The sequence below is a fragment of the Oryza brachyantha genome, chromosome 2, assembly GCF_000231095.2.
Source record: "Oryza brachyantha chromosome 2, ObraRS2, whole genome shotgun sequence".
Classification (NCBI taxonomy): Eukaryota; Viridiplantae; Streptophyta; class Magnoliopsida; order Poales; family Poaceae; genus Oryza; species Oryza brachyantha.
The window spans coordinates 272,688-283,039 of NC_023164.2; the positions used below are offsets into that span (position 1 = coordinate 272,688).

Consider the following 10,352-nt stretch of genomic DNA (forward strand, 5'->3'; position numbering starts at 1 on the left):
TTCAAGTGGAGTGGCATCAAATTTCATTTATTCCCGGTGGTTGCAGTAGTTCCTGTGGGGCTTGCATATTTGATCTTCATTGCAGATATGAAGTACTCCGCTAGTCAGTTGATTATTTCCGTTTTTCAATGAAAAAAAATCATCAATATTTTTTTAAATGCAAATCGTCGATATGTCTGTATGGACCTTTGGGATTGATTACAAATTGCAAGTGTTCAGGATATATGTCGTTATCTGATTGAACAGGCTTTCAACTTGTGAATTTTAGATCTGCCTTGTGTTTGTTGAACACAGATGACAATGAGAATTGTGTGCTTCAGGTAACAAAGTGATTCAAACCATTCATCAAACTTGATGAAGTTAACAATCTTGTTGGTCTCCAGATCAATCTTGATGGTGTCGTTTGCCTTGATGATAGGGTCTGGGTAGCGGATGGTGCGACCATCATAAGTGTTCAGGTAGGGGATGCCGGATGCCCTTCTGGCCAAACTGCACAGACCGAACCTTGCAAAGCTTGAACTGTGCACAGAAACAAAAAAGCAGAATCAGCCAACATTCAAACTTGAATTAATGCACTGGAGAGAAACAGAATGTACAATGCAGTCAATGCTATAATACGTTCATCTTACATTCTAGGCTCTCTAGAGGTGAACTATACGAGCAATACTCAATAACAGTTCAATCAAGCCAGATATCTTTCTCCATGCAATATAAAGTCCATTACATCAAACATAATATTTTCATGTAACAACAGTGTTCAACAATAACAGTACTGGGAATACTACAAAAGGAATATGTCCTGACCTTAGCATCCTCATCCTTGATGGACTGAAGGCCGAAGCGCCCCTTGGTGTCATACAGAAGCCTGTAGTTCTGACCAGTCTTGGGGATGGAGATGACATCTGCAGAAAAGAATATGTTTAGCACAAAGCACCTAGCATTTTACATCAGAAAACTAGAACATAGTGATTGCAAAAAAAACTGAGCATACCCATGAAACCAGCTGGGTAGGTCTTGTCAGTCCTGACGGACCTGACCTTGCCATCAACCAATAACATGGCGCTGCATGAGGATAGAAATAACCTCACGGTATGTCAATGCATACTTGAGCCTTTTTCTGATAATGAGGATCAGTGGCAGGCACTCCCTGGACTTGTGCGGACCAGAAGATGGCTTGGGGGTCTATGGAAACAGGGTTGATTTCGACTATCAGATAACAGAAACGAAAAGGCTAAAAACATTTATAGATAAGTAGAGTCCAGAATCATATAAACTTACAAAAGCTCCACCAAGTTTGTCCAGCAATGCTTGGGCACATTGAGCCTCTTCAAGTGCTTCTTCAGTCCCCTTGCCTAGTATTAGAGGCACAGAGAAGAAATTGGTCAGCTCAAATAAAACATAACCGATGAAGCACAACATGAAACATACCGTACATTGACATAACAAAGTGAATAAGTGATAGGGCTAAGAACAGATACATTGCTAACAGCACATAGGAAACAATGGTTTCTCAGCAATCTGTGCTAACTCCTGAAAAACTCAACTAGAGACTAACTTGAAGAACCTACAAGCTGGTCAAATATAGCACTATAAATTTACCCATATAACAGAAATGTAGGAAAAAATCAGAGTAGTGAGACCAATGCAGCAAACAAGATGGGCATCCTAAAAAGCACCAAGCTGTTTGTCACCACATATCCCACAAATGAGTGGCTGCCCCTAAGCATGAAAGTTCCAATACAAACATTCAACAATGAACGAATGGGTGAACCATGCCCAAGCATGAATGGACTAACAACAACAGCCATGTAATTGATCCGGACAGACACATCCCAGATTCTACTCCCAGAAGTCTAAATTGCGCATAACCTAAATAGCAGCTTTGGGCACTAGCAGTTCCAGCGGCAAATTGTCAAGAACATTGATATTAAACCCAACCCAATGTATGAAAAACAAGGCAGAAGACAATTTGAAGACACAAATCCGATCCATGCATGTTTTTTTTTTTTCGTTTGTGTAGCTGTATAAGCATTGATTTATCAGGCTCCCAGGCTTTGAATCTTTCGAGTTTCAATGAGCACATGCATTGCGCGAAAGAAACTGTATAAGGGGGGAAAAGTGGGGGAAACAGCCCAGGCCAAGATAGAGGCATATATATCAAAGTTTTATTTAATGTTCAGTGTTCAATATAAAACAAATATACTCACAAATATGACAGCATTTTGACATAAAACAAATATAATCTCACAAATATAGCGACATTTTCGGTATAAAACAAATATACTCCCACAATATATTCAATGTTCTATTTATTGAAACTAATTTAGCATCGATGTTGCTATAATTTTCTATAAAATTTAATCAAACTTCAATAAAAAATTTAATCAAACTTCAATAAAAAAGAGACATAGGCAGCAAAAAGGTAAGTAACATGTTGCCCACCAAAATAATGACAAAGTGAAAATAATTCATTGAATTTAAACAGCCAACATTTCTTTAGTTCTATCATGAAGCAGCCGCTAGCAGAACAAGGCCAGAGACAGAGATGTACCAAGCCCTCTGGAGAGCCACAACTTGAGAAGGTGCATGGCCCTTGGCACAATGGCAATCTCAGTTAACAATTTCAACCAGAGAAATGCTCTTTGCCATCCATAGGTGATCCGAAGCAAGGAAAACAAACATCCTGGGCTATCACCACTTCACCACAAAAATAAAGTATTTGGGATCAACACCATGGAGGCCAAAAGAAAAAAGACTGCTGTTTCAGGCAAGGTCAATTCACAATTCACAAGATATGTTCATCTCAATGGTGTATGTTCTTGTTCTCTGTGGCACTTATTAGACATCAAACTTATTGTCCATTGCCAGTTCTGTGATCCTACCGTCATGGAACTAAATTATGAGTGTGAGATGGTTCAGCACAAACTTTCATCTTTATATCCAGAAGACATATGATTGCCAACACTAACTGCTATAAAGCAAAAGGTAGTTCAGCATGTTAATGTGTCCAATTTTGTAATAATACATGAATTTTTCAATTATTTGGTTTGTCATTCTCCTTCAGTTCTCTCAACAGAAAATTGAACAGTTTCTCAACAAGGATTGGAATAAGAGGCATCAACCAATAAGGATACGAGCCCTACTGCAAACTCTTCTTCATGTCAAAGTGATGCTAGAAGATGCCGAATGGGACTTCTGCTGTCGAAACTCGAGACCATACCTACAAACCACCAGGCAACTAATTTAGCGAAGATTAAGCAGAACCACTTTCCTGAAGCATGGAATTATGATTTCATATACACACCTCTCTTCGACCACTGCACCTTCAGGGAACATGAAAGCTCTTACTTTCCCGTGCAGTCTTTATGAAAGCCAAAGAATTTGATCCAAATTTGATCTTGCTAAGCCATTTTCCTTTCTTCAAGTAGTATGTCTGACAACTCTGGCTCATCGTTCATACTAGAAGAATGTGGGATGCTGACTAGATTGACATGGTTATTACCAGAAGTCTCCGCAAGAGCATGTGCCGTTGCTAAACTTGTGAAATCTGACGGAATCCCTCACAAGAATATCACGGCCGGTTATCTTAGAAATGAACTTGGTAGCATTGTGACAATCCACACATACTCGTAGATTCTTGACAATCCGAATTGGCATTTCCTGCGGAACAAAGATTAAACCGAAGGCAATTGCAAGTTTCTCGCTGTGATGGCTGATCATGTGAACCTTATCAGCATCTGCCACATCATGCAGCACCGAGCTGACATCAGGCTTGTAGCCTTCTTTGGCCATCTTTGAGTTGAGCCATTCGAGCTTTTCATAAATTCTCCTAGAGAAGGGGTGGGATTGGTCATCAGCTGAAAATATATGCACTTTGTTCTTGTACTTGATCCAACTGCAGCCTGGCTCCTTCTTCACCTGTCTGTCCCTCATTCCACGTCTAAGCTGAGCAACCTCAGTCCATTCACCTTTAGCAGCATGCATGCTGCACAACAACACATAGCTGGCGGGGTTTTGCGGGTCAGTTTCCAAGAGATTCTCAGCAGCCCACTTGCCAATCTCCATGTTGCCACGCAGCCTACACGAGCTAAGCAATGTTGCCCATCCAAAGGCATCAGGACTGTGTGGCATCTGCTTTATGAATTCCTCCGCCTCTTTTAACTTCCCTGATCTGCTATACAAGTCAATCATACATGTGTAGTGATCATCTATAGGAACAATACCATGGTCCTTCTGCATGGAATCAAAGTAGTCGCACCCTTTCTCTACAAGCCCTGCACGGCTACAAGCAGAAAGGACACCGATAAATGTTACCCCATCAGGTTTCAGACCATTTGCCAACATCTTCTCAAACAAATCTATTGTTTCTTTTGCCTTCCCAAATTGAGCATACCCTGACACAAGGGCAGTCCAGGAGACCTGATCGTGGAACACCATCTCATCAAACAATCTGTGTGCGTCCTCAATGCTGCCACACTTCCCATACAAGGTAACTAGTGCGTTGGACACTGTAACGTACCGCATCAAGCCTGAGACAAGTGCTAGGCAGTGGAACTGTGCACCCTCTTCCAGACTTGCTAAATTAGCACAGGAACTTATAACACTCCCTAGAGTAAAATCATCAGGCTCAATGCCGTACCTTTGCATCTCCGAGAATACCCTCACAGCTTCCTCACTGCAAGAATTCTGGCCATATCCAACAATCATCGCGGTCCACGAGATGATGTTTCTGCACGTCATCCTCCTGAAAACAGCCTCTGCTGATCTGATGCACCTGCACTTGGAGTACATGTCAACAAGCGCACTCCCGACAAAGACATTGTCTTCATACCAAGTCCGAGTTATGTAGGCATGTATCTGCTTTCCCTCTTCCAAGGCAGCAAGGGCACCGCAAGCTGTAAGAATACTTCCGAAAGTGTACTGGTCAATGCCTACACCCTCTGCCCTCATTCTCCTGAAAACATCCAGAGCTTCCAACTGTAAACCGTTCTGAGTCAGTCCTGTAACCATCGTAGTCCAAGTAATGGAATCCCTTTCCTCCATCAGCTCAAACAGACTCTTTGCATCGTCGATCATCTTGCATCGGAGCAGCCCTGTGATCAAGGTATTACACATGACCACAGTCTTGCTCTCCATTTCTTCAAACACCTGCCTGGCATCCCTAATAAGGCCCATCTTGGCATACATATCGACCAAGGGGCTCCCGACAAAAGCATATGCTCCGAATCCAAGCCGCAGTACCTGGCAATGCACCTGGCGTCCTAGCGAGCGGTCGGCGAGGGCCGAAGCGATCATGACCATGGACGAAAGAGTGATCCGCGTCGGCCTGACATTCTCCTCCCGGAGCAGCGCGCGGTACGCCTCAGCCGACCGGGCAGGAGAGCCGCTGCCGGAGAAGCCGGTGATAATCGCGTTGTAGGAGACGGCGTCCCGCTCAGGCATGGAGGCGAAGAGCCGCTCCATGTCCGGGACGAGCCTCGCGCGGGCGAGCGCCGAGAGGAGGGCGTTGCGGGTGAAGAGGTTGGGGTCTGGCATTGCGTCGAACACGCGGCGTGCGCGCGCGAGGCGGCCGGACTTGGCATAGGCGGTGAGGAGCTGGTTTAGGAGGTAGGTTGGGGGAGCCCGGGGGAACGTCCTGAGGATGAGGCAGTGCACTGCGCCGGCCACGCGAGCCCCGCTCCGGCCGCCGGCGGCGGCGGCGGCGGAGGACAAGACGGCAGCGTAGTGGGCGTGGCACATCGCAGGAAGGGGAACGAACCAAGCAGGTTCTGCTTATATGGGCCAGAATCATTCGATGGTTTGGGCTGTGGCCACCAATTAATTGGGCCGAGTTGCCGCCGCTTAATAATTATATTTAGGACAGGATCATCTCTCTCTCAAAATAAATAAAAAGAAGAAGTGCTTAGCAAATTAAACAAAGGAGATGCCTTGGTGATTCCGACAGGGCAGGCAATGAGCTAAGCAGAAGACCATCAAATAAACAACGACTAGACTCCATTCATAGAAGAAAAATAGAAAGAACGACAGGTCTGGAGTATGAAAATATATAATTACCCGTAATCTTGTTGAGATGGACAGAATTATTTTAGAACGGTTATTTATCACTCTAAACAGTAATATTTATATGGTCAGACCACTCGTGCACAAGCCAAGGAGCAGACATGTCTGAATGGTTTGCTGGAATAAACATTACAGTTCAGTTAAGATTTGTATAAGGTCTGGAGTATGGAATAATTAATAATTGATCCACGTAACTCGAGATTAATCACCGATTTTCTGACAGTCGATGCCCTCTCCCATATTATAAAATATTAAAATATGGAGCATGGATCCATCATTTGACTACTGTTTGACCATCCATGATTTTGGTCATACACACCTACTCCACTAATTCATGATTAGTGTAAGCACGACCCAAGCTTCTGTATATCAATCACCAAATACTGCATCCAGTGGCATGCATTGTCCATCTAGATATCACCAAACTTTGCCGGAATGATGCCACTTTATACTTGCCTTGCCGTCGGAATTAAGCAAGCAGATGAGACATGCAGTCTGAATTGCTGATTCCAGACATTCAAGAGGGGCACCACACATTGAGTGACCACAAACCACCGGTATAAAGCATATTGATTACTCCAAATTGAATGGTGACCTACCTGTTCTTTCTCCTCACAAAACAAGCTAACATGTCTCCTCTCTTTCAAAAAAGGATGCATAAACCCTTCCCTGTAAACAAATCTTCAGCTTCTGCTGATTTCCATAGTTTAATTTGAAGCAAAGCCGCCGCTTCTGCATTGAAAGGCTAATGTTCTAAACCTTAACAACTCTGCAAATTTAACTCACAGAGGAATTTATCCAACAGCTGAACAGAAGCTCTGATCAGTGATCAAAGAGGAATCAGGCAAGAAAGAAGTACTCATAATCAACTTGAGCTTAGCCTACTCTAGACTCTGAGTTCATTTCCTTGAACATCTAAACAGAACGCAGAGACGCCAAACTAATGATCCATCCCGTTCAAATCCATCAATCTCTTGACCAATATTTACACATGAAAGCAAAAGGAAAAAAGAAAAAAGAAACTAAGAGATCATGAGGAGTACTTGCCAAGAACAAGGGCCGACCATGTCAGTCGGCCAAGTTCATTCAAGGCATGCATCAAGACGCCGCCGCAGCGGGCTCGCGAGCTGGGGCGGCGCCGGCCGGCGTGGCAGCCGGCGCCCGGCAGGTCGGGCACGAAGAGCGCCGGCCTCCGGCGAGCCATCTCTCGATGCACCGCGCGTGGAAGCCGTGGCCGCACACCGGCATGACGCGCACGGTGTCCCCGTCGACGAACTCGGCGAGGCAGATGGCGCACTCCGCCGCGCCGGCCAGCTTGGTGCCCGCCGCCGAGTACACCAGCGCCGGAGGCGGCGGCGGCGGCTCGGCCTCGGTCACGGGCGGCTTCTCCGGGTCCTCCACAGCCGCGCCGGCGGCGGCGCCTCGTTGCCTGGCACGGCGGTGCCGGCGGAGCAGGTACCTGACGGCGGCGTTGAGCGCGAGGGCGAGCGCGAGCGCGGCGAGCAGGGCGGCGAGGATGACAGCCATGTTGCTGGCGAAGTCTCCGGCGCCGGAGTAGGGCCCCCACCTGTTGGTTGCGATGGTGCTGGTCGCTGCCGCTGTGCCGTTGGCCGGCGAGCGGTGGGCGTGCTCCGGCTCGTGCTCATGCTCGTGTGGAGCCATCGCCATGGCCGGCCTAGCTAAGCTAGCGGATGATTTGGCGTGGTCGAGTGAGGTTTAAGCTCAGTGCAGTGAGTATACTAATAGCTTAGCTAGCTTTATACCACTGAAGGAGACAAGAATGGATGGCTCATCGGCGTCGCTGCTGTTGTGCTCAGCTCAGCTCAGCTGATGAGCTATGCCTTAGGTACAGTGGTGAAACCTATCTGTGGGGTTGGTTTGGAGCCATGCATGCGATGCATATCATATGCAATTATGCATCATGCAGTGCAGTGATGCAGGTGCAGCAAGAGCCAAGGGCAGGCAGTGGTGATGTGTCATGCAGCCTTGGGCAGGCAGTGGTGATGTGTCATGCAGCCTTTTTACATGTGGAGTGTTTTCTCTTTGCGATCCCTTCAGTTTGTCACTTACATCCAGAATGAATGTGCTTGCAGGTTGCATCGATTTGGAAGGATAATACTCTACATTGCATCCGAGACATGTAGTATTTCCTTGCCCTGCGGATGAAAAATCAAATCTTTCTTTAGCAGCAAATGTACAGTTCAGGCTTTCGCTACTGTTAAGGTTCCTGCAATCTGCTGGTTGGTTGGCAGTCATCTCTCAGATCGGATCGATCAGGAAGGGGCTAATCAGCTACAGTCTTCACCACTATTGATTTCCTCAAGCAAATTAAGCAGATGCATGCATGTAAACATTCTATGTCCGATCAGCTCGATCAGGAAGCAGCAGCATTATCAACAGATGATATTCTCACACATTCAGCAAGTTGCAGCAAAACGCATGCAAAAATCGCAACCCTGAATACTAATCTGAGTGAAAGGCAGCTGAAACCGACGTAGCGTTTGCTTTTCCTCGATGAAATATCATCTGAGAATCTATCAGCTAAGGTGCGGTATGGCGCAATGCAACGCTGTGGCTATCGGGCAGCTAGCTAGCTTGTATCTTTCTGCTCTGTTCTGTTGTCGGGCACAGCTACAGTACCACCACCTATACTATATCATTTGCAACTTAAAAAGAGATATATACAAATTAGAAATCATTATCTAAAAAATCATATGCAAATTAGAGACGCAGATGCGTGCATCTGAATATATACCTGATAATGAAATATGCAGAAACAACTCTGATTCGAACTCTATATGATTCTTGGGATAGAAAAGTTCCAAATGGGTAAAGCTGCCTAACCCACAGGCACACACATGTATGCGTTATGTTTATCTTGCTCTCTCTCCCGGCACTTTTTATTATCTTGTTTCTTTCGGATGATGGCTAGACAGACTGAATGCTACAGAGGAACACTGGGACCTACTGCTTTTTTGGAATCCTGCATTTCACATTTCCTTTTCAGAAAACAAATGATGCGTATCTGATGTGCTGGGTGATTTCTATTCAGACGATTGGTATTACCTGTTTGTGTTATATGATGAACTGCATGCTATTTAACCAGTTACCAACTTACCACGAAAGCACGCATGGCGAGTATACAACATTGGAAAAAAGGATTGAAATTAAAAACAGAGCAAGAAATCAAGAGAGAAAATGAAAGAAGAGGGGACCGTGTATGCATGATAGTAAAGTCCTACCAGTATAAGCTGTAAGGGCATCGAAAACCAGTGGGCGAATTGAAGGAAGGAAAGAAAGGAAGAAAAGGAATCGTTTTGAGTGCTGATTTGGTTGCGTATGTAGTCCGGACTTAATTCCTAATCACGCATCCGTTCAATCAGCATTAATTCCTTTATGATTTCTTTTGCATCATCCATCGTACGTGCTGGAAGCAGGACGAAGGAGCCGTACGCCCCTGATGGCAACATCGCCTAGCTAGGTGACGAACGAACAAATTGATTGGCCGATCGATCGTCTGTTCTAGATCACTAATCAGGAACGAACGAAATACAACAAACGATCAGTAATCAGCAGCTGGGGAGCATTCATGTCTATCTGCGGAAATGGAACGGAGTGATGTAGAGTAGAACAAGCGCTGTAGATGCATGCATGATTGGGGGTGCAATTCCAATTTCCAGCAGCAAAATTGAACTATTGAACCTACTGTGTTTCAAAAGCAATCATCCATTCACGCTCATGTCTTTTCATTTTTCATTTATGTTTATATTTATAAGCCAAAATTTAAATTTTTTAACTTTAAGTTTGAAGTTAATTTTAGGTTTTTTTACCGAAGTTTTTTTTAATTTGTCTATTAGATCAATATACATATATATATATATAAATTTTATTTATAAATTAATTTTCATTTACAAATATATTGTATACTCCCTCCATATTTTTATATATGGCACGTTGACTTTTAGAATCACGTTTGACCATTCGTGTACTCAAAATTTATATTCAATATACAAAATTATAATGCATAGTTAAATTTTCTATAATAATAAATCATATTATAATAAAATAATTAATAATTATATATTTTTTTAATAAGATGAATGGTCAAACGTGAATCTAAAAGTCAACGGTGTCATATAAAAAAAATATGGAGAGAGTATTATTTTTTCATTGGAAAAGCAACAATCAGCCCCATAGGCGTCAATTCATTTGGATAGAGTCGACTAGAGTGGACGACCCATGATGCATTGAAACAGAGGAGACCACCTGCCGTGCCTGGCCCATCCATCCAT

General features: G+C 44.3%; 2 protein-coding genes and 1 pseudogene across 2 annotated transcripts; all 3 read right to left on the reverse strand.

The window, feature by feature from the left end:
• Positions 1–115: 115 nt before the first annotated feature.
• LOC102722836 lies at positions 116–3,456 on the reverse strand (annotated as a pseudogene).
• A 42-nt stretch (positions 3,457–3,498) lies between these two features.
• Positions 3,499–5,739, reverse strand: LOC102702439 (putative pentatricopeptide repeat-containing protein At1g68930). Its single transcript, XM_006646706.3, has one exon. It carries the CDS (start codon positions 5,737–5,739, stop codon positions 3,499–3,501), a length of 2,241 nt encoding a protein of 746 aa, XP_006646769.3.
• A 300-nt stretch (positions 5,740–6,039) lies between these two features.
• On the reverse strand, positions 6,040–8,038 carry LOC121053435 (RING-H2 finger protein ATL79-like). Its single transcript, XM_040520303.1, has 2 exons — positions 6,660–8,038; positions 6,040–6,563 (listed from the first exon to the last, which is right to left on the reverse strand). The coding sequence occupies exon 1, from the start codon at positions 7,726–7,728 to the stop codon at positions 7,159–7,161; it is 570 nt and encodes a 189-aa protein (XP_040376237.1). The 5' UTR covers positions 7,729–8,038; the 3' UTR covers positions 6,040–6,563; positions 6,660–7,158.
• Positions 8,039–10,352: the final 2,314 nt, after the last annotated feature.

Excerpts from the sequence above, each read along its gene's own strand:
- LOC121053435 (XM_040520303.1), bottom strand. The coding sequence starts at position 7,728 with ATGGCGATGGCTCCACACGAGCATGAGCACGAGCCGGAGCACGCCCAC.
- LOC102702439 (XM_006646706.3), bottom strand. The coding sequence starts at position 5,739 with ATGTGCCACGCCCACTACGCTGCCGTCTTGTCCTCCGCCGCCGCCGCC.